At 39.8% G+C, this 24680-nt stretch overlaps 1 protein-coding gene across 1 annotated transcript in view; it reads left to right on the top strand.

Moving 5' to 3' along the window:
* PARP1 (poly(ADP-ribose) polymerase 1) overlaps positions 1–24680 on the top strand; it is a 52853-nt gene that overhangs the window by 12730 nt on the left and 15443 nt on the right. Inside the window, exons 2-12 of the mRNA XM_042440338.1 lie at positions 1926–2088; positions 2671–2789; positions 4478–4692; positions 13223–13319; positions 14826–14942; positions 17082–17258; positions 18251–18392; positions 20937–21077; positions 22060–22302; positions 23041–23109; positions 24110–24242. Of these exons, the coding sequence (XP_042296272.1) occupies positions 1926–2088; positions 2671–2789; positions 4478–4692; positions 13223–13319; positions 14826–14942; positions 17082–17258; positions 18251–18392; positions 20937–21077; positions 22060–22302; positions 23041–23109; positions 24110–24242 (1616 nt within the window). The remainder of the gene's footprint in view (positions 1–1925; positions 2089–2670; positions 2790–4477; positions 4693–13222; positions 13320–14825; positions 14943–17081; positions 17259–18250; positions 18393–20936; positions 21078–22059; positions 22303–23040; positions 23110–24109; positions 24243–24680) is intronic.

The following is a 24680-nucleotide window of genomic DNA, read 5'->3' as shown; positions in this document are numbered from 1 at the left end:
AGAGTTGGAAGAGACCGCACGGGCCATCCAGTCCAACCCCCCTGCCATGCAGGAAATCCAAATCAAAGCATCCCTGACAGATGGCCATCTAGCCTCTGCTTAAAGACCTCCAAAGAAGGAGACTCCACTACATTCCAAGGGAGTTTGTTCCACTGTCGAACAGCCCTTACTGTCAGGAAGTTTTTCCTAATGTTGAGGTGGAATCTCTTTTCCTGCAGCTTGCATCCATTGTTCCGTGTTCTAGTCTCTGGAGCAGCAGAAAACAAGCTAGCTCCCCCCTCAATATGACATCCTTTAAAATATTTAAACAGGGCTATCATATCGCCTCTTAACCTTCTCTTCTCCAGGCTAAACATCCCCGGCTCCCTGAATCGTTCCTCCTAGGGCATGGTTTCCAGACCTTTCACCATTTTAGTCGCCCTCCTTTGGACACGCTCCAGTTTCTCCACATCCTTTTTAAATTGTGGTGCCCAGAACTGGACACAATATTCCAGGTGGGGCCTGACCAGAGCAGAATAGAGTGGCACTATTACTTCCCTTGATCTGGACACTATACTTTTATTGATGCAGCCTAAAATTGCATTGACCTTTTTAGCTGCCGCATTGCACTGTTGACTCATGTTCAACTTGTGGTCTACTTGGACTCCCAGATCCCTTTCACATGTAGTTTCATTCAGCCAGGTGTCCCCCATCCTATATCTGTGCATTTTATTTTTCCACCCTAAGTGCAGTACCTTACATTTCTCCTGATGGCTGTAACCGCTTCACCTTTTAGATAAGAAGATGGCAGGAGTTGCTGCAATTTGTTGTGTTCTTTGTCATCCTCCAGGCTCTTTACAAAGCAAGCCTAGCTTCTGCTTTGGAGTCATTCACCATCTAAATAAAAGTATTACATGAACCAATTAAAGGTTCTCAGTAAGAACTGTTTCATAGCTATCTTGTCTCAAATGAATTTTGTTTACACTTAATATGTCAGTGACATCACAGGGCATTTTACTGTTATTGTTGTCATCTGTACCTAGTTTCCTAGAGCATCATGTGTATACTAATATTTGGAGCACATGCGTTTTACTTTCATTTACAAAATCCTCAAGGTAATTTCCTACCATTTTCCTACCTAATACCTATCTTCATGGAACTGAAAACAAGTCTTAAGTAAAAGATATATGTTGCTGCTTCTGTCTTCCTCTAAACAATACATGGAGTTGCAGGTATAAGTACTTGCTATTTAAGTTGTCAAGGAAGCGGTACAAGGCTTCTATTTACATTGAAATAATTGACTAAACAATACTGTTTGTGTTTATCTTTAAAACATTTAGAAGAACAACTGGTGTAACTATATACCCAAAAGAGATGTTGCATTTAGTTTGATAGTAGTGTACCAGGTTTCCATGTTGATGAGTGACCCTCAAGTTACAACAGCTTTTTGGGGAGTTTTAACATAGTATTTTTAAAATTATTTTTTAAATTGACTTTTTATATTAATGTGATGTTATTAATTATTTTCTAAAAAAATTTAAAGTATCTTTTGTGAGCCGTCTTGGGTCCACTTTAGGACAAAGGTAGTGTATTAAATAAATAAATATGATTCAGTTGACCCAGCTTTTCAGCTAAGCCATCAGACATTGACGAAAGAAGACTTATGATGACATAAAGTGGCATATAGGCACATGTGAAACAAGCTGCCGATGAGGACAGGAGAGAAATCAGTCTTATACTGAAGTACATGTGAATGTGATCAAGAATGAAATATCATTTGCAGTTTTATGTTAATCTGTGAAGTAAGGAGAGAGGCTGCAACATTTTATAAATGACATGATGCACTGGGCCATAATTACTTTATTTTTTCCCCTTTACAAAGGGGGATTTGAGTTTAATTTCTTCCTCTTTTCTCCTTCCCCTGCCTCCTACTCCTTTCCTTTTAGTCTCCCATGTTTGATGGCAAAGTACCCCATTGGCATCACTATTCTTGTTTCTGGAAAAGGGCTCGACTGGTATCCCATGCCGATGTGGATGGCTTCTCAGAACTGCGTTGGGAAGATCAGGAGAAAATTAAAAAATCCATAGAAAGTGGTGGTGCTGGAACAGGTAAGGCAACATTTGAAACTTTTGCTGTGTGAGCCTAGAGAAATTACTGGTTCATGTTCAGAAGCCAGTTGATGCTCTCATGAGAGCTGACTCAATACACTGCAAGACTTGCTTAGTTTAGTCCAGAACGCTCTTGCCCATGGAAGTGTTCTACCAAATGATCATTGCAGCTAAACTTGCAGTACTTAGCTTTTTCTAACCTAGTGCCTCTCAGATGTGCTGGATTACAGCTCAAAAGAGCTCCAAAGATGTCACCTTTCTTCTGAGAGTTGTTCTAGCCTTTTGAACATTTTGGTTGTCTTTTAATTGTGTGTTCAATAAGAGAGGAATTCATTAGCTATTGTTAGGCCACTGAATAGGGATCTAGGGTTTGATACATTTTAGCCGATTGAGATGAGAAGGCTGATAAATTTTGCAGTATTTATTATTAGGTACTTTAGCTGCCATTGTCGTTGCCATCATCTAACACCTGAGCTAGGTGGAACACAGTAATAATAGCTGCTTTCAGTAGCATATAATCATCTCCCTGTCCTTTGATTAAAGTCATGCAGTTGAATCTATGATTCTTATTTTTTTTTCTAGGCAAAGGGGGTGATCAAGAAGGAGGAGGCAAACGTGAAAAGAGTTTAAATGATTTTGCAGCAGAATATGCAAAGTCCAACAGAAGTACCTGCAAAGGCTGTGAACAAAAGATAGAAAAAGTAGGTAGAGTCTATCTTTGTGTGTGTGGAGTTATCATGCTCATCATACAAAGCTTTATGTTTTGTCTATAATTGCCTTTACAGGTATGAAAGGCATACCTGTCTTTCATAAGTCTTCCCATTGAGCAGGATACTTGACTCCTCCATGTTATTCTCTCCACGTTGGCTTTCAAATATTGTGTTGGGTGAAGAGGGCTTTTCAGTGTGACGCTTGAGTTGTCATATTTAACACAAGGCTGAACGTAGAGCTGTGAGGGTTTTTTTTTGGGGGGGGGGAACAAATATTTATAAAATAATATGTAACCCAGAGTTTAATTTGCTTTTTGCCTGGGGGGGGGGGGGTAAGTAACAATTGCATCCTCTTACAGTCAACAGAACTAAGTGGGGAAAAGTTTATTTAACTGTCGTATCTCAGAATGTTGGACAGGAGTGTGTGGAGTGGACTCTATGGGCCACAAGTGACCCCTGGTCTATTTTGTGGCCCTCTGAAACAAATGTATTTTGTTTGGTTTGGTTTTGGTTTTGGTTTTGGTTTTTTTTACATCCCAGTCACATTCCTGTTGCAAAAAAAAACACAACTCTCCTGGTCTTAGAATGGCCATGGGGAACCTAAAAATATTGCCAAAATGGCCCATGCTCTCTAGAGAGCCTTGGGGGTTTTGATGGAGGGACAGGAGGGGGATATGCCAGAGCTTGTCTGATCTTTTAAGCTAAGCAGGGTCAGCTCTGGTTAGTACTTGGATGGGAGACCACCAATGAATGCCAGGTGCTATTGGCTATATTTTAGAGGAAGTAACTGACAGAACCACCTGTAAGTATTCCTTGCCTAAGAAAATGCTATAAAATTCATGAGGTCACCAGGCAACTTGAAAGCAAATACACACATGCACAGGAACATGGCCAGGGATGCAGTCTTCCAAAGTCTCCTGGAGAGCTAAAATGACCCCCTAGTCTCCAACAGTTGCCCATCTCTATTGGTAAGAGAAAGAAAATCTTCCTCCAGTATAGTTGTCTCCCTGATAAATGCTTTTTTTCTGCATGTGAGGTTGGGAGGAATATTTGTTTGTGTAGCGGGGAGAGGAGACTTGTATGACACAATACCCAACATACAGCGAAGCTCTATTGTGTGTGCTAGAGGTACTGACTCACATTAAATTTAATAAAACCCCATGTTCCTCAGAGCCACATATTTTTTCCTGTAAAATAGTTTAACATTCTCAAGATACTTATTCATGTTGCTAGGATTTCTGTCAAATAAATGTGTATCTATGGAATTGTCAGACTTGTACATTTGGGCTTGAAAATATTTTTGTCTTACATTTGGTCAGTAACTCTTTAACTGTGCACTTGAATTGTCATTTCTTTTAAGACTTAGAAGTTCCTAAGTGGTCAGTGAAAAAAAATATTTCGCATAGAACATGAGATTATATATTTGTAGGATAATGGCATCTGATTTTGGGACGGGGGTACAGTTTCATTCAGGTTAAAAAATTGGAATGTATAAGAATATCCCAGACTTAAAACTTGATTGCTTGAATACCAGAATAAAAATAGTGGAATCCACTGATTTTAATCATAGCATAGTAATGTGATGAAAACAAAACTGTACATACATATAGAAGTTCCTACTGAGATGGTGACACACACAAATTGCATAGTGTGTTCATTTCTTTTTACCTCTGTCATAGGGTCAGATTAGAATTTCAAAGAAAATGGTACATCCTGAAAAGCCTCAATTGGGGATGATAGACAACTGGTACCATCCAGCCTGTTTCATCAGCCGCAGAGGAGATCTGGGTTTCCTTGCTACCTTTAGTGCCTCTCAGCTCTTAGGATTTGGGCTGCTGAATGCAGAAGATAAAGAGACTTTGAAAAAGCAGCTGCCTGCTCTCAAGAATGAAGGGTATGTTTGATATCATCCAAGAAGGCTTACCTTAGTTTATTATATTCATCTATACCCTGCATTTTTCAAAATTAATATTATTTTATTTTCTTATATCCTGCCTTTCTCCCAACATAGGGACTCAAAGAGGTGAACAACAAGTATAAAACAATACAATTACCGTATATACTCGACTATAAGTCGACCTCATGTATAAGTCGAGGGCAAGTTTTGGGGCCAAAATTATAGATTTTGCTATGACCCATGGATAAGTCGAGGGTAAAATTTAGGGGCATATAGTAAAGGATTGAAAGGATGAAGCAAAGCAGAACAATGTCAAAGGACCTATAAAATTCCAGCAGACATAACTCTGTGTGCTTATTCTTAAGATTGGATGGATGAGAGAGTAGAGGGCGTCAGTGCTTCACATATTATACTCTTGGTTTTCAACGAGAGATGGTGCATTCTTTTAAATAATATTTAAGATACAATACTGTAAATTGACCCGTGGATAAGTCGAGTCAGTTTTTTGGGGTCAATTTTTTTAACCTAAATTTCTAAACTTATACATGATTATATACAACACCGTACAAGAATATTAAAATATATGAATATAAAATTTTAAAAATAATTAAACAATTTTAAGAGTTAAAACAGTTATGAATTAAAATATAACATGTTAAAATAAAAACCATTAATGGGACTCAAAGCATCTAACAACCTATTTAAAAACAATGCAAATTAAACCATAAGTCATTAATAAAAGCGATTAAACAATTTATAAAGTTAAAAATTCAACATTAAAAATATTAAAACTAATTAGAAACCATATATAGAAGCCTTTAAAAGAGAGCAGCACAACATTAGAACTGTTATGTATTGCCTGACATTTTGAATGAGTAAAACTTACTTTGTCTTCAAAACATATTTCAAAAGAGAAACAATTTTAGTCATTTTCCCCCCTTTGTTCCCTAAAGTTTCCACTTTAAGGAAATTGTATGTGTGTTCCCCCCCTTTTTCCCTTGTTTTTCCCCCCAGCCCTTGACATCTCGAACCCTACACATTTTTAATTAGAAAAATAACACAATTGTTATGTTTATTTGATCATGTTTATTTGAATTAAAGTTGTTTGACTAAAAATCAAGCTCTGTACAAGGCACTTTGTAAGCATACATTGCCAACTCCGGGAGGCTAGGGGTCCATATTTGTCCCCCCCGGAGACCTTGGAAGCCACCCCCCCCCTGCACTACCCCTCCAAAAAAATAAAAACATGTTTTGTCCCTCTAGAGGGTGTGAGGAGCATTTTCAATGTGTTTTTAGGTTCCTCTGGGCCATTTTAGATGCAGGAGAGCCCTTTTTAATAACAGGAAGTGAGCAGAAGCCATTTTCTGTCAATTTCAAAGAAAGCCTCTCCTGGGCCTGAAATGGATCCAAGTGTGTAAAAAGATGTTGAAAATGCCCCCAGCCCCAAAGAGAGGCAACTGGGAGCCACAAAAAATGGCCCTAGGAGAGGCTAACAGCCTGTGTCTGTTAAGTTTGATCATCTCTATTTTAGATTGTCACAGTATAGTTGCGGATCAGATTGTGGGTCAGGCTGTTTGGCGCAGTGGTTAAATACCTGTACTGCAGCCATTTACTCGAAACCACAAGGTTGCGAGTTCAAGACCAGCAAAAGGGCCCAAGCTCGACTCAGGCTTGCATCCTTCTGAGGTCGCTAAAATGAGTACCCAGACTGTTGGGGGCAAATTAGCTTACTTGCTAATTAGCTTACTTGCTGTTCACCGCTATGATCTTTGGAATAGCAGTATATAAATAAAACAAATTATTATTATTATTATTTATCTATAGATTGAAAATACTCCAAAAAAAATTAAAATTCCAAATAGCAAATCTCGATTTTGCCATTTTATATAAGGGACACCATTTTACTATGACATTGTATTTCATGGAACTTGAGCATTCATGGATTTTGATACCAAACCCCAGTGAATACCAAGGGTCCATTATTATTATTATTATTATTATTATTATTATTATTATTTTGTTCTGCTTCTTTTTACCAAGAGAAGGAAGACACAGGAGTTTATCAGGACTTGTGAGTGAGGTGTAGATTATTGATTCAGTAGTCACAAGCAGGCAAGATATTCATACAGTAAGTAGCACCGCAGCCTACCTTGAGAGATAAGTTAATCAGACTGAGGAGCTAATCCCTCAAATATATTGGATGTCCAGATCACCTGATCCTGGCTATCTTCAGAGTGATACTTAAGGACAGCAGATACTAGACTGGCAGTTCCATTCTAGTAACATAGATTATAAGGTATATGAGTACATCTGGGTTTTGCTTACTGTCTGAGATGTTTAATGTTTCCTTTAGTGAAAAGCCAGTGACAAAACTCCCACAAACTTCCATAGTAAGCCAGGTTCGTGCTGTAGAATTGATCTGGATATCAGGGTAACCTGCCCTGAATTATACAAACTTGGATTACTGACAGGGAGTGCAAGAACACTCCATAATCTTGGAATGAGTACCCAAAATAACAAGTAGCTCTTTCAAACCATCTGTCTAGAGAATTCTGCAAAATCCAACATTATGTGTCAAATAGTATTGGCATTAATTGTAAAAAATTAAAAATACAGTTGCCCCTCCGAATGCGCGGATCTCAGATCCACACCCTTGAATATATGTGGGAGGCGACCTCTGCTATATGCAGTTGCATGCATGTCCTTGCCACACACACTGGGGCATGCTCCATTCAGGCCTATGGGGCTTGAATAGGCATGAGTCTTCATTTTCACGGGGGAGGGATCCGGAACGGATCTCCCGTGAAAACAGAGGGCCAACTGTAAAGCAAGCTTCCTATTCTCATACTTACAGAGAGATTTTTGTCAAATGTAGAGGGAGCCAAAATGTTACAGTATGGTTTAACTTATTTTGGTTCAGCCTTTTTGATTTCTGATGTTCCATTTAATATTAGGGTTTTTTAGAGTTCATAGCATGAAATTATACTTAAGAGTCTTGTATATTTGTAAAACTGATGATGTCAGATCACAGCAAGTACATTTGTATACCGCTTAGAATCATAGAATCGTGGAAGAGACCCCAAGGGCCATCCAGTCCAACCCCCTGCCCTGCAGGAAATCTCAACCAAAGCATCCCCGACAGATGGCCATCAAGCCTCTGTTTAAAGACCTCCAGGCAAGGAGACTCCACTACACTCAAAGGAAGTGTGTTTCACTGTTGAACAGCCCTTACTGTCAGAAAGTTCCTCCCAATGTTGAGGCTTACTGATGTACTAAGTGGTTTACGAAGTGTGTGCTAATTGCCCCCAACAAGCTGGGTATTCAATTTAGCGACCTATGGAAGCATGCCAGCTGAGTCAACCCAGAGCCCCTGGCTAGGCCCACATGCATCTGAAATATGGTAATTAACAGCAATTCATGATATAGCCTTGGATTGTTCGATAAAAGGCAAACATCTATTATCCCCAGCAATCTGTTACCCAGGAGCACAACATATAGTAAATCCATTCAGGCGTGTGTGTTTTTTTCAATTTTTATTTTAATTGTATTATGTAATGACAGGACAATAGACTAGATATTGCAGTTTTTTAAAAAAAAAACTACCTTGGGTATATTTGGGAATCACTTATTCTATAAAATCATTTGTGAGATAATTGATCCTTTTAGCAGAGGGGAGACCAAATTCAAACCACTAGCATAAAGTCTGGTAACATTCTTCATAAAAGTGCCCAGTTGTCAAAACTTTCCATGAGCTACTGAACTCATGAAATGTACTATGTAAGCTTTGCTTCAACTGTTGGATAGATAGTTTGTGACTCCAAACAGTTTTTTCTTCTATTTTAGTTTTTGCTGGGGACCATGGCTAGATCAGCTTTCTACTGGTCAGCTGCTGCATTTGGCAGAAGGATCAGATTTTGTATGCTGTCTTCCATGTGTTGGTGTATTTGAGGCTTGTGCTTTATCTTACCCAGGGCAGGATATGAAACTGAAGCTTGAAAAATACTTGATCCAAATTCTCTGCCTAATCAGTACCCTCTTGTACATTCTGCTTTTCCTTTCTGAAAAATACATTTTTAAATGTATCCCATAAAAGATTTGCAAAATTAGCCTTCACTTATTTGCCAGGTTACTGCAGGAAGGCAACACAAGAATCACAGTGGAAAATAACTTAGCTTGGCAACAATGTTCCACTATCCATTTGTCATCACACTGCTAGTTTGAAATAACTTGGATTTTTTGCTGTTGCTCCAGTGGCCATTCAAAACATCAGATGTGATCAGTACATAAACTGGACTTGGAAGTTCTATATTCTGCAAGAAATTTATGTAACAGGCCAAGTATAAAGGAGGCATTGAAATAGACTGTTTGATCCCAGTTCACTTCCTTTCTTGCCCCTGCCCTTGACTCCCATTCCACTGGTCTGTAGAAATGCAGTGCTAGAGAAGAATACTCGCTACTCATGGGTCCTTATTTGGTTCTTAGGCTGATTTCAGTAATGGAAAAGAGACTGCAGTCTTCATACCATTGGCTGTAGTTTGTCTACAGCAGTGCTACTCAAAGGGGTGAGCTGTGGGCCTGTGGTGGACGGTAAGCTCTTGCTTGTTGGTCCACAGTGAATTTCCATGAACGAAAGAAACAGTTGTAGTCAACAGAAACAATTATGATACTGTACATTGCATGTTCGAGAAAAAACCTTTCTGGTTCCCCATATTATTATTATTATTATTAACCTTTATTTATAGCTTAGTAATCATTGGTCCACAGAACCACATACACTGCTCCCTCGGGTTACGAAATTAATTCGTTCCGCAGCCGCTTTCGTAACCCGAAAAGCCTTCGTAAGCCGAATTGCCATAGGCGCTAATGGGGAAAAGCCGCGTTTCGTGCGAAAAAGCGCCGAAAAGCACCAAAAAATTTTTTCGTAACCCGAAATAAATTCGTAACCCGGAACAATTATTTCCAATGGGATTTTTTCGTATCCCGGAAATTTCGTAACCTGGGTATTTCGTATCCCGAGGTACCACTGTATTGAGGAGAAAATTTATTTGAGGGACCAGTCAAGTAGTGCTTTGAAGAAGGAAGACATATTGGAACCACATAGTAGTGGAATGCTTTGCACAGAGAGCTGGACATGAGATGCTGTTGGGTTCTGTGCACTGGAGTTCCAAGTGTTTCATTGCAACTCCCATCATCCCCTCTAGCACAGCCAGTGTTTGGGTATGCTGAAAATTGTAGTATAACAACTTTGGGCAAGCCAGCATTGGAAACTACATTTCTCCAGGGTGGAGGTAAGCAGAAGGTAGATGGATATCTGTTAGTATACTTTTGGATGTTTTGCAGCAGCTCAACAAATAATTCCAACTTCCATATACAGTCGGCCCTCGGTATCTGCAGGGAATCTGTTCTGGACCCCACCTACCCCCATGCATACCCCAATCCATGAATGCTCAAGTTCTGTTTTCCCCAATGGTGACACATGCATGTGGCCCTGCTGCCATTAGGGACAATAAGACTTCAGTGGCAGCATGTTCACGTGGCCACACTGCCATTAGGGACAGCCCCCCATTGTGCCCAGTAATAGTGTGTTCATGTGGCTGCGTCACCATTAGGGACAACAGGACTTGTCCCTAACGGCAGCATGGCTGCATGCACGCACCGCCACTGGGGACAATGGGGGCTATCCCTAAGGGCAGTGCAGCCACATGCACCCGCTGCCATTGTGGACAATGTAGGCTTGCCGTCCGCAGATGCTTGAATCCACAGATAGCAGGTCCATGGATACAGAGGGTCAGCTGTATTTTACAATAATAACAAGGCATTCTCTCTCCGTCTACACTACTGAAATGAAGTATAGGCAGGGTTTTATGTAGGATGGGGTTTTATGTAGGATGATTGTAAGCTTTGATTTGAACAAATTCCTGAGCTCAGAATCCTCTTTCAGCTTGTGCCTGAAAGTGGCATCAGTTCTGCAGGGTCTAGTAAAACTGGAATATAGTTTACAACCAAGGTTTGCTCAGCCATACATAGGGAAGGGGGCTTACCCCAGAATTTTGGTCTTTCAGGTAGAACTTGCAATAAAATTCTGACTGACATTCTGATCAGTATTTATGATGTCATAAGCTATCTTAAGAAGAGTGCTTCCCCCAAACCTAACTTTTAAGCAGTGCAACCCCACCAGCCAAAGGAGTTTCGAGGTGCTGGAGAGTGGTGTAGTGTGTGATGAACCTTCTAGCCCTCTCCCAGTAGTGAGACACTTTGCAACAGACAGCAAGAGGGACCATTCAGGAAATTCTTATGATGGTGAGATTGCCTGGCTTCTGAGGTACAGTAGTTGGGTTTTGTTTTTGTTTTTTTTTTTGTTTGTTTGTTTGTTTGTTTGTTTGTTTTTGGAGGGACACATTGGGAGCTATAGGTATGATGACAAAGCTCTGTCAGTGTAGCTATGTCTCCTGATCAGGATCCAAGCTCTCTCTCCCCCCCCCCATTTTTTTTTATGACATCTGCCAGAATCTCTCACTCCCTCAGAAATTCTGGGAGTTGTAGTCCAAAAAAATTAATGTTTCTAAGCCCTGTTTTCAGGCATCAAGACAGATATGCTGAAGCAGTTCATTATACTACAGTGGTGCCTCGGGTTACAAAATTAATTCGTTCCGCCATTCCTTTCGTAACCCGAAAACTTCGTAACCCGAAATACTCCGTTAGCACTGGAAAGCCTATAGCAGCATTTGAATTTCGCGCCGAAATGAATTTCGTAACCCGAAAAATATTTCGTAACCCGAAACAGTTTTTGCCAATCCGACTTTTTCGTATCCCGGAAATTTCGTAACGCGATCATTTCGTATCCCGAGGCACCACTGTACTTGAGAAAGAGGAGGCAGTAGAATGGGGAAAACCTTTCAAATTTTTTTTTCATTAAGTCCTTCACTTCCTTTTTTTGTTCTTTGTCAATGATGAGAAATTTTGTTTGTTTTCCTATTTAAAGCAGTTCAGAATTCAAAAATCTTTCTCGAAAATATAAAGGGGCGATACACACAGGCATCCAGGACATGCAAGATGCTGTTCCCAGCCTGATCATTCTAGGGCCACGGTGATTACATGATGCGGACCTGAGGGTGTCTCCTGCTGCAGTCCCAGATGGACTGCGACAAGGAACAGATAAAAGCCACTCCTTTTGGGACTGGTTTTGGGCCGCGTTAGGTAGGTGTTCCGGGGGCATGCGTCATGTAAATGCCACGCCCCTGGAACAGCCAAAATCACCCCTGTTTTCCTGTCTGTTTTGGGTCAAACTCACCTTTCCTCGGGGAGATATCTGCATAGAGAATGTAATACCCCTTATGATTTTGGTGATTAGAAAATATGAAACTGCCATAATGTCCAGGAAATTATGGTAAGGAACTGAAAGCATGTAGCCAAGCAGCAGACAAAAAGGAGACAAGCTGCATGTGACTAATAAACAGTTGACCATTTTTTAGCACATGGAGCTTGTTTCCTCTTTGTTGCCAGGAAATTATAGCTCAGTTCACAGCCATCTCGGATGTTGTACCACTCTGGTACCAAGTTTAAAAAAGTTGTTCTTTCTTCAGCCTTTGGGGCTGAATTGATTTCTTCTAAAATGTACATATAAATGGTTTTAAATTGTTTTAACCTTTTGCTAGTTTTAACTTGTTAAATAATTTGATATGTTAATGGTTTTGGACTTTTTAAATTGATTTTGCTTGTACACTGCTCTGACATCCTATGACCGAAGGCTGGAAATAAATAAATACTATATTTTCAAAAAAAGATGTTCCTGATGCCATAATTCAGTGTGTGGAGAAGATATGTCTGAGATAGTACATTGTAGTTCATGAATAAAACATGTAAGTCCCTAACAGTACTAATAGACATTTTGTTAATATTGGTTTTTGTTAAGATAGTTTGATATGTCTAACGTGAAACTTCATGGAGGAGGGTCTGAGAGTGAGCTAACTCTTGTTCTATTAGTTATGGTATTTCCCAGGCCATGGATGGCTGGGAGATGCTTGTGTGTCCTTCCAGGGCAGATGACCCCACTACTGATTGCTGGTGATCACTGTCAGCCAAGGTGGTGTTACTTCACACCCTGTTGATCATCTTGTGTTGTGTTTTTGAGTTGTTTTATTTATTTAGATGTATGTGAATCAGAGTATTCAGCAGATTACACAGTCTTAAATTATATTTTTAATTGTATTAACAGGGGTACTTGAACATACCACAAGTTCATGTAGAACAAAGGTAGAGAACTTTTGGCTCTCTCGATATCTCAGGTGATCCAAAGATCTTTTTCATTGGTCATATGAGTTGAAATTGATAGGAATTGTAGCTCAAAACATCTGAAGGGCCAAAGATTGGCCACCTGCAGAACCAAGCAGAAGAAAATGGACAGAATGACCATGATGTTGCTCCCCACAAAAAAGAATGGGAGGGAAGCTTGTGGTGAGTGTTCAGTTGGTTATAAACTAAAGTCATCTTAGCTACAAAAATGTTTTTATTTTTCCTTCTCTTTCAGAAAGAGAAAAGGAGATGAAGCGGATTCCAATGTGATTTCAAAAAAGAAACCAAAAAAGGAGAAAGAAAAACAGTCCAAACAGGAGAAACTGCTAAAGGTTTGTTTTATGGTGACCAACCAGTCTTTTCAACCTCCTTTTAAAACAGAATTCAAAAGCACTGGGTTGGTTTGAATTAACAGTAGCAATTGCTCTTTTGTTAATGTAATTATGTTTAATATCTGTTTCAGTTTTCTCCTGTCATGGGGCTCTTCTGCATTGACGCTATGTTGAATCTGGTTTAGAGACCACTTGTGTTTGCACCAAGTTGAATGAGAAGTTGTAGGTGCTTCTAATGTCAACATTATTTCACTTGGAAGCAGAGAATTTAAAAAGTTGCTAACTTATGTTAGCTATCTGTTTCCTACAACAGTGGTTCCTTACTTGAGTCCACAGATAGAAATTGTTACCTTAAAAAGTGTGGGGAGGGGGAAACGTTGGGGGTCCTCACAATTAGTGTCAGCGTCTCCTTAAAATTTGGGAGAAATTATAGCTCAAAAAGAGGCCTGTGAGAGGAGGGTAACTTAGGGATCTTTTCACCTATGTATACTAGTACTAACTGCAAAGAGCATTCCCATTTCACTAAATTGAAAGGTTTTATTTAGAAATGTGCAAAGATGCACACAAATGTACAAAACCAGTGCAACCTTACGAACCATATATGGCTAACAGAAGGAAAGGTGTGGAAGATTGGATAAAGAGAAGTTGGAAATTAGATAGGGTAATAATTACCAGCCTTGAAGATAGGTCAATGGAAAACAGAGAGTGGTTCAGAGAGTATCTGAAGGCTACATAAAGAGAGTAAGCGGGACCATCTGTGCACGCACACACATGGCTAGAATTAGAGTGGATATTCATATCCTATTTCATACTCTCGAGAGGTCCTTCGTGTTACCAAATGGTGTAACAAAGTCTGATGGCTTTCTCATGGAATTGACAAAAGGAGATCTAAAACAGCTAATGGCTTTAACTCCAGAGTGATAAAACATTGATTGGATTTGAGACAGTCCCTGGAAGGGTGAATAGGAACACAGCATGAGGTGAGGTGGAAAGTGTGGTCTTTGACTGCTTTTGCAATGGGACTCACTTTATCTCCATTCCAAGAGGAAATGCAAAGAGCGGGGGGAGGGGGGGGATGGAGTGATAAGCAAACGTACTTATCATTTATTAAGGTCTTTTGTATATCCTTAGGTCAATGTGACTCCTTCCGTGTGTAACTTCTTTGTCTCCAGAGATCATTGTGACCTCTCAATGCCCAACACTAGATATTAATTATAAAACCCCATATCCCGTGAGAAGGATGTAGAGTATGGTAACAAGATCAGCTCTTAGTCAACATAACCAGTGGTAAGAATTCTGCGAGTTGTAGGTCATATACAATTGGGATCCCAAAACAATTTACCTTAAAGCCTCTGTATTGTGTTGAACGCCACCAACAAAAATAGTGGTTTTCCTCAATCAGAACTTTTTAGTAGGTCTGAGCCACAGTGTACATACAGGAGGCTTATTGGTGTGCTGACTTACACTAAGAATAGGTCTCATTTTTGTGTTATTTTATATTTACAGGAGCAGACAGAGCTGATTTGGAACATCAAAGATGAATTAAAGAAAGCATGTTCTACCAGTGACCTCAAAGAACTCTTGATAGCCAATAAACAGGAAGTTCCTTCTGGGGAGTCCGCTGTGAGTTGGACTTGGTTCAATTTGACATTTTGACTCAGTTCTCATCTTGCAATCTTTAATACTTCTTGCTAGTTGAGTTTAGATAAATGGTAGTGGCATTAAAATTTCTGACATGATCTCTTAGTAGCCTGAAGAGCAGCCTGGCTTGCACCCACAGGTGATAATATTGTTAATATTATTGCTAATATTATCGATACAACTAAGAGACAAAATGCTTAATTTGATACATCTGATGGCAGATTTGGAAACACTGACCTAATGTCAGTTTATTTATTTAATTTATAATAATTTTATAATTGTGAGCCTTTAAAACTATGGCAGGTTTGACAGATAATTTCCCCCACTTCACCTTCTGTGGGCTGCTGAAATCTGCCAGAAAGTGAAAAGTGGCACTTTTGGTTTTGAAGAAAGCCAAACAAGGTGTGTGAGGGGCAGCTGCTTCTGGAAGAGTTGTGCTTCTGGTAGCATGGATCTCATCTTTGTGGGGGGACATTGTTTTACCATTGGGCAATAATGCCTACCCAAATCTAGAAGATGCTAAGGAAATGTTAAGACTATGGAGGTATGAGTACACCACAGCAGTACATTGTGAGGTGCAGTTTGTGCAAAGAAAATGGGTAGGTTTTTCCATAAAAAGTGCCATGCTGGATCAGACCAAAGTTCTGTCTACTCCAGAATTCTCTTTGCATAATGGTCAACCAGATGTGTATCTACTTTTTCTACACCATGGGTAATGTTAAGGATCTCTGTCATGTCTCCTCTTCCTTACTCTCTTCTAAGCTAAAAAGCCACATGTATTGTAAGTATTCCCCATAGGGTAATTTTGTTTCATGTTTTCTAAACCTTTTTCAGTTCTACTGTTTTTGTTAGTTTGCTTGTTTTTGTTTGTTTTTCTGGAAATATTGTGGTAAGAACTGTACATAGTAGCACTAGTAATTTGCATGAAGGTACTATGATACTGATGGCTTTATATCAGTGTGTGTGTGTATTCAAGTTGCTCATTGATTTATGGAATTTCATATATTTCCTTAGGCAAGGAATATTCAAAGGTGGTTTGCTGTTGCTTTTCTCTGAAATACAGCACTTGGTATTTCTTAGTAGTCTCTCACCCATATACTAAGTAGGGTTGGCTCTTCTTAACTTCCAAGATCAAATGTGATCTGGTGCCTTCAGGGTATTTTAGGGTTGGTTTCATTATCAGTTGCTTTTCTAATAGCAAGTACATTTCTATACCACTTATCAGTGCAATTAAGCACTTGCTAAGCGGTTTACAAAGTGTATGCTAAGCTAATTGCCCCCAACAAGCTAGGTACTCATTTTAGCGACCTCGGAAGGATGCAAGCCTGAGTCGAGCTTGAGCCCCTGGGCTGCTATTGAACTCGCAACCTTATGGTTTGTGCATGAGTGGCTGCAGTGCAGGCATTTAACCATTGCGCCACCAACATGGAATTTGCCTTTTTCAAAGAAGCCACATATTGTGTCACTCACAAATGTGGATTTTGTCTGCAACTTTCTTCCTTTTTCAAGTAAAAGTACAATCCTGAATTCTGTTCATGTCTGCTTCAGGGCTAGGGAACCTATCCAATTCCCAATAACCATAAGTGGCCTGGAGCCCCATTGGCCAGAGGGAGCCAGCACCAGGGCCAGGGCTTGAGTTGTGGAGCCCCGAGGCTCCATCCAAGTGCTAGGTCTGGGGACAGGGCTCTGAAACTCAAGCCCCGACCCCACATTGGCCCTGGCCCTGTCCTCGGCTGACTGGGCAGCAGACTCTGCCCCCAAAGTCAAGCTGGGAAAAAGAGGAAGGAAGGGGGAAAGAAGGAGGGGGACGGGGGACTTCTGTCCCATTGTCCCTAATGGTGGTGTGGCTGCATGTCCACGCCACCGTTAAGGACAGTAGGACTTGAGCATTTTAGTATTTGTGGGGAGGAGGTCTGGAACAGATCCCTCGCAGATACTGTGGGTCCATTGCATAGTAACTATTGTCCAAAAAGTAACTGTTCCAATATGCCTGAGTCAACTTAGTACAGGGCAGGATATGAAGCTGCATGGGATGGCTCTATGATTGTCTTGCATATAGTACAGTGCCATAAATATGTCTTTCATTCTTTCATGACTCTTCTTGCCCTTCCGTTGCTATAGATCTTGGACCGTGTTGCAGATGGAATGGCTTTTGGAGCTCTGTTGCCCTGTGAGGAGTGCAAAGGCCAGTTTGTGTTTAAAAGTGATGCTTATTACTGCACTGGGGACATCACTGCTTGGACCAAATGTGTTGCCAAGACACAGACTCCCAACAGGAAGGAATGGATAATCCCAAAGGTGGGAAGTATAGCTTGATTTATTGCCTGTTCATCAAACTAGGGTAATTATCTATGAAATGTCATGGTGAGTGGATGGAGGGAGCACATCTGAGGAGAGAAGGGAGTTTCACTTTCCATCTTCCTTTTCTTTTGGCTTCATGGTCCTTACTCCACAAAATGTTTTTGCCCCTTCAACTTTTCTCCCTTTGTGTTTAACATCCTGGTACTTGCTTCTTGTCCTTCCTCCTTCACCACCACAATAGTTTGGAATCTGGAGTGGCACTTAGTGCTTTTCAGATATAACAGATTCATTTGTCTGTCTGGTTTGGATTTAGAATATCTCAGGGGCTTCCTTGTGCATCGGTTTGCCTTCTCTCTAAGATCTAGTGAAGAAGACCTCTTGTGTCCCATGCAGGGAAGGCACAATTGTTTGGAACTATAGAAAATGTTTTCTGGGCAGTTCTTCTCAGATCATGGAATAATGTGCTCCTTACATTTCACTCTTGCCTTTGTGAAAACAATTATGCTAAAAAATGAAGTTCTAAAATGTGATTAAATCCTACTGAGGGCTTTTATTGGCTGAGTCTGTTTCTATTTTGGTATTTTTTTTAATCAGTATTATTTTAATTGTAAGCGGTTTTGAGCCATGAAAATTGCATTGGAAGCCTAGTATGCACTATATGGTTTCAAATGAATAAATGTAGTGAAACAGTTAATTAGTTTTTGGTATGACTAAATTGAAGCTGTATATATTCTAGAAAAAACACTACTGTAACATATTGTTAGTATTTAACAAGTTTCTTATCCTATAGTTCATGTAGCATGCTGCCTTGTGATCTCTGCAATGAACACACACTAAACTAGCAGCTATCCTTTGAGGATGAGCAGATAAGCAGAGTTTGTGAGACTCCCAGAATCCTCCAGCCAGCATTATTTTCTAAGGGATTCCTCCTCCTCAATTTTTTCTCATTTTTTTACTTTTCTCACTTTTCATATGTTGCTGAAACACAGGCATTCCGGGAAATAACATATCTGAAGAAATTCAAGGTTAAAAGGCAAGATAGAGCTTTCCCTCCAGAATCTGCCTCTACAAACTCTGCACCTCCTCCAGCAGTTTCCACTCCCATTGTAGAAAACTCCACTGCTCCAGCGGGTAAATGAGGCTTGTGGGCTAGTGTTTTTGCTAAAGAGAAAATGATGACAGAATTCTGTTTTAAATATAGTCAAAAGTTAAAGGAATGTATAAGTAATGCTTTTTGATACTAGAAAAAAAACAGACACAAAAACCTTGAATGAGAGTTACAGGGGGCATAAAAGTTTTGCTGTTCTTCGTTTTTCCACTTGAATACTTCCAAAACATTTTAAAAGAATAATAATTGTTTTTGTAGTCGTCGTGATTTAAGTTTTACATTCATAACCAGTCTATACACATTGTTCCTAACCAAATAGCGTAAGACATGCACACATTATTATTATGTTTCCAAGATGATTTAACCCACATGATTCAAGATAGGACATTTTGGTCCCACAGAGTCACCTTTTTTTAATTCACATAAAACATAATCTACAGCAGTGGTTCCCAACCTGTAGGTCGGGACCCCTTTTATGGGGGTCGCCTAAGACCATTGGAAAACACCTGTTTAATTACAGTTATGAAGTAGCAACAAAAATAATTTCATGGGTTTGGGTCACCACAACATGAGGAACTGTATTAAAGGGTTGCGGCATTAGGAAGGTTGGGAACCACTGATCTACAGTTTGGTTGTTCTACAGCTCCAAATTTCAACCACAAGCCATGTCCTGTGTTTTTATATTCTACAAAACAAAAATAAACTGAGGAGCCAGGGATATATCCCAGCTAATGTAACATGTTGGAACAACAAAAGGTCTCATGCCATTTTTTTCAGTGAAGTAAAAGTGTCTGTTCTCCTATTGTCAGTAGGTTGGCTACATTCAGGGTGGAGTGGGAAGTGGAAATCTCATGTAGGTCAAGAAATAGAGGAAATGTACATAAAGTCTTAATCACAGTGCTAACTGCATTTCTAATCCTTAATTCATTAGTATTCTCATTGGGGTAAGGAAATGCTTCACAATTCCCTCAATGCAAAGTGTGTGTTCTATATATAAACCTTAACCAGATTTAATATGCACCTTCACAATGAATAACATATACCAGCAGGGCCCCAGGGTGCATAGCCTCTTTTGTTCTGAGTGCTGTTGCATCTGGTATCTGGTTGAAGGGAGAGGAGCAGCACATATAGACACATTTCCCCCCTCCCCCATATACATTTCTGCCTGCCTATACATCAGTGCCTCTTCAGTACATACATCTTGGCAGACTTCCATTCACACAAATGTTAATTGTGTGAGTGGGCCTGTCTAATTCAACCTGCACAAAGTTTCTCCTCAGAAGATAATGGAGCAAATCTGTGTATGTCTTCAAGTTGCCAGCCGATGTATGGTGACCCCATGATTTTCATAGGGGTTTTTTTTGATGAGGAATACTCAGGTGGTTTTGCCAGTTCCTTCCTCTGAAATATAGCACCTGTTATTGAGCTAAAGAAATTAGTCTGTTGCTGCCATCTATTGGCTTGTTAAAAGTCAATGTGTGTGTGTGCGCGCACACATTCAGGATGCCTGTTGACTTATGATGGTCCCATTAATTGTATATGGTTTTGTTAGGTAAGGAATAGTCTTTAGTGGTTTGCCATGACCTTCCTCCGAAATATCACCTATAGCACCTAGCCTTATCTAATCCAGGGCAGTCAATTTATAGCCTTCCAGGTATTGTTGGGACTGCAGCTCCTATTACCTTATATCATTGGTTATGCTGACTGATGGGACTTGAAACCCAGCAACATCTGAAAGGCTGCAGATTGCTTACCTCTTCTCTCATGAGTGCTTCTCTAAGGAAAGATGTGGAAATGTTTTCCCTCTCATGTGCATAAACCATACCAATAGTATGAACTAAATCATATGTACTGAGCATAAATTAATGTTGTTAAATGATGTGTCAGCTCTGACACATTGATAGCAGGGTTGTGTTTTTCTAGAGAACTTGGAAGCAAAATAAGAAAGCATGTATTGTGATCATGGGGAGGTTTATTTTTAAAGACATCTGGAGCCATGAATGGCCCTTAATTGATAAGTTGATAAGTTTTACTTTTATATTCCGAGTTGGTATATTCTGCAATTTCAAGAAAGAGCAGGGTTTGATACTGGCCATAGATTTCAGTGTCGTGAGACTTTCACATTAAAACTAATAAAACCCAAGATTCTAGACCTTACCATGCAAGTAAAATTTTTGAAAATTTTGGGATAATGCCAGCTCTGAAATCTGAAAGTCTGCACATCCAATATTAAAGTTGTGGGACACTGGGGAATGCTTTGCTTTTCCTATGACTTTAGAATACCGTGATCCTAGATAATGTGTGACTCCAACTTCTATCATCCCCAGCCAGCTCGGTCAGGGATCATGGGATTTGCAGGTCCAACATCATCATGGGGAGGTTAGATCCTCACCACTCAGAATACACAATATGCACTAAGTATTATACACATTTTCTTGGCATAAAAGTTGGATTCTGTTGGTTAAAAAGTTGATTTTAAATATAGAAATAATTTTGTATGTCTTCTTTCCCCCCTACCTCACATGATCTACCTATTATATTCTGTTCATTTACATTTGAACCAACAGATAAACCATTAAGTAGCATGAAGATTTTAATCCTTGGGAAACTGTCAAAAAACAAGGATGAAATCAAGTCTACCATTGAAGAGCTTGGAGGAAAGGTGACAGCTACTGTGAATAAAGCAGACTTGTGCATAAGCTCGCAAAGTGAGTGTTTTCAGTGTCATTAGCAAACTTCAAATAGGAGAAATGTTAAGATAGTCTAATTCTGGAATAGGAGAAAAAGCTGGTTTTCAATTATAATAATTACAGCTAATGACAGAATGGGATGTGAAGGGTATGGAAGGCATCGGAATTATAAAAATCTTTCCATTCAGTTTTGAATTGAAATATTAAACATAACATGGCTACACATGCTTTAAAGTGATCCAACTATATTTCAATATACTCCTAATTCCTGTGTTTGCTGTTGGAAATTTTGCATAGCATTGACTGAGCTGATGTTATTTTGGTTATGATATGAATAAAACAAGAGTTTGAATGCTAAAGTCCTCAAATTGTTTTCCCACCAAGTTTCATGCAAAATGGAGCAAACCAAGCATTTAAAAAAAAAAGTGAAGTTTGCTGATCACTCTCAAGCTTGTCCAAAATGTTCAAGATGTCAACCTAAGTGTCAGTATCAGATCTGGTCAAATGGGTTCACAAATGTATAAACAATCTGAAGCAAAAAGTCCCATCTTCCACTCCTTCTCTTTTTCCTCCCTGAAACACACACTCAACATTTTGTATCCACTGAGCATGCTCAGTCCTCATTGGGCTGTTTTGGGATCTAAACCTGTAAGGAGCGGTACTGAACTAGATGGCCTGATTTATTATAAAATGTCTGTGTTCTCATTTAAAGCTTGAAGAAGTTAATTTTTGAGCTACAACTCCTAGTTTTAGTCTAAAAGATGATCTACAACTCCTAGGTTTAGTCTACAAGATTAATGCTTCTATGCTCTGTTGCTGTGAACCTGAGATTCAGTGAATGTAAGACATGAGCTCTGCCTTTGAATCATGGTCTTTTTACACCTTTGCAACAGTAACTGACGTATCCAATGCTAAAACCCCTAAAAAGAATGATATACCATGACTTGTTTTTTTCTTCTGCTTTCTCTCTTCTCCCCATCTCCCATTAATAACATTACAGAGGAAGTTGAGAAGATGAATAAGAAAATGGAGGAAGTGAAGGTGGCCCAGGTGTGTGTGGTTTCAGAGGAGTTCCTCCAGGATGTGAAGTCTTCCAGCAAGGGCTTCCAGGAGCTTCTGTCACTTCATGCGCTCTCTCCCTGGGGTGCAGAGGTCAAGCAGGAGCACAAAGAGGTGTTTGTGGGAGGCAAAAACAGCGGACACTCGAACCTGAAGAGCACTGGGAAGAACAAAGAAGAGCAAGGTGAAGGGGAACAAAAATGTAACAGCACCCTCTCCACTACAAACCTTTATCTTATTGCCATTGCTTGCCAGGATGATTTGCTGGCTTCTTGGAGTGAAAATAAGAAGCCCTCCCTTTGCTAACATATGCAAATCCTCCTCCCAAACTGCTCTGCTTCCTTCTGAAGAACAACAGGAATGGATGCTCTCAAATTACCAATTGCTAGTGGGCTGGTGAATGGGGGTTGATTGGTTTGGGGCTAATGAGGCCTTAATCTGTGAATGAGTGGGCTTGTGTACAGCTTGCATGGCATCTTGGATTGCAGAAATCTGGTTATTACCTTGGATATGTGTTCATAAATTCACAGGTCTTGTCTCAAGACATTTGTGTTGTCCTGTATTTCAGACTCCCATATGCAGGGGTGGGGATATTTGGCTTTCCATATGTTTTGGCATGCAACACCCATCTGGCAAGGCACCAAAGGAGATGTCTTAATATTTGGAGAGCATAAGGTCCCTCATCTTACCTTTTGCTTTCTGCATTACTCATAAATATATAAGGCATCATCTCTGTGTACAAAGGAAAGGGCAATGCTTTTTAAGATGGTGCATGCCATCTCTAGCTTTATCATTATAAAAAAATACAGATCTTCACAATTTTTTAAAAAACAAGGAATTAAATAGAAATGTTTTAGCTTATTTAACTTACAATTATATTCTTACTATTTTCTTCCCTTCCTCCCTCTTTCATATTGTCTAGGAACAAGCAAGTCTGAAAAGAAAATGAAGCTGACAGTAAAAGGGGGAGCTGCTGTGGATCCTGATTCAGGTGATTTCAGAAACCCAAATGTACATCTCCAGTTCTGTCTTTTCGTAATAAATTCAGGACTGTGGAAGCTTTACTATCTGTAAATGCCCAGCCTTTCATGGTTCATGCTGTGTAAATACCTCTGTAACATATGAACTGCAGAAGTGTGTTCATGTATCATGAGACACCATGGTGAAAGTTGGATTTGTTTGATGTGCAGTCCCATGAGAAAGCCATGGGTTGTTAACCAGCCACAAACCACAATCTTACTGTATTCTTTCCTGTTGCCTTATGGTCTGGCTTTTTTACACCATGGATTGTTGTGACATCTGAATCCACAACCATGACTTGCCCCTTGTTTGTTTTCCCAGGTATCCAAACTTAAATAGGCTAACAAAAGTGTGATAGTATGGGGTGGAGAGAGGCAGAGAAACAAACCAGAAATGAGGAAGACATTGTGTGGTGATTGCTAGTGCAATGTAAGGAAGTTGTGAGGTTGGAGCTGAAGTTGGAACAAGGACATTGGGCCATATGCCACTGGCTAGCAAATCAGTGGAAAGGGGGGGAAATCCAATAGATTGCAGCATTATCACTTGGTGGCTTGGCACACTGCTGGTTCATTCTTAGAGTTTTAAATCTTCTCATAGCCTTCTCTATGAAATTCTGTCATGATTCTCATTGCCTTGTTGATTTCTGTCATCTCACTCTTAGGATGACTGGCTTAATAGGTTTTACTCGTGCTGGAGGATTTTTGAGGGCTTGGGGATGTTCAGGGACCCCCTTATGCACCCCTGGTACTGTGGGGAGGGGTATAATAAATAATCTAAAATAAAATGTAGACAGTGTTGAAATTCTCTTTTGAGATTTCTTTCTGTTTGAAGTAGGAAAGGAAATGAACTGCCTGCCAGCATTTCCATGCTGGGTAGGACTTGTGCTTGGTTCATCTAATAATCTGAGTAAAGAAAAATGTTTTTCTCTCCAACTCTTGTTCACCCTCTCTTTAAATATATATATCTATAAGGGTTGGAAGATTCTGCTCATGTCTTTGAAAAGTCTGGTAAAATCTTCAGTGCTACTCTTGGCCTGGTCGATATCGTCAGAGGAACAAATTCATATTATAAGCTTCAGCTACTCGAAGATGACCGAGAAATCAGGTTAGTTTTTCTTTTTTCCTAAAAGAGAATTGCCTTGCACATAGGAGTGAGAGACCTGAACAGAATAGCTGCCCTCAACTTGTTAATTCTCTTTTCTATTCTCTTAAACATGTTATGTGAATCCAGTGCCAGAGGCAGTTGTACAGAAGGCTAGTAGCTCTGTTAGTCTGTTACATTGAAGCTAGAGTCTCATACACAGTTGTATAGAGGACAAACTTTTCAAGTTAATGGTGCTTACATCTGGGTAGATATTACAGTGGTGCCTCGGGTTACGAAAGTAATTCGTTCCGCGGCCGCTTTCGTAACCCGAAAAGCCTTCGTAAGCCGAATTGCCATAGGCGCTAATGGGGAAAAGCCGCGTTTCGTGCGAAAAAGCCGAAAAAAGCACCAAAAATTTTCTTCGTAACCCGAAAAAACATTCGTAACCCGGAACAATGA

The sequence above is a fragment of the Sceloporus undulatus genome, chromosome 1, assembly GCF_019175285.1.
Source record: "Sceloporus undulatus isolate JIND9_A2432 ecotype Alabama chromosome 1, SceUnd_v1.1, whole genome shotgun sequence".
NCBI lineage: Eukaryota > Metazoa > Chordata > Lepidosauria > Squamata > Phrynosomatidae > Sceloporus > Sceloporus undulatus.
This window is presented reverse-complemented; position numbering and strand designations above follow the sequence as displayed.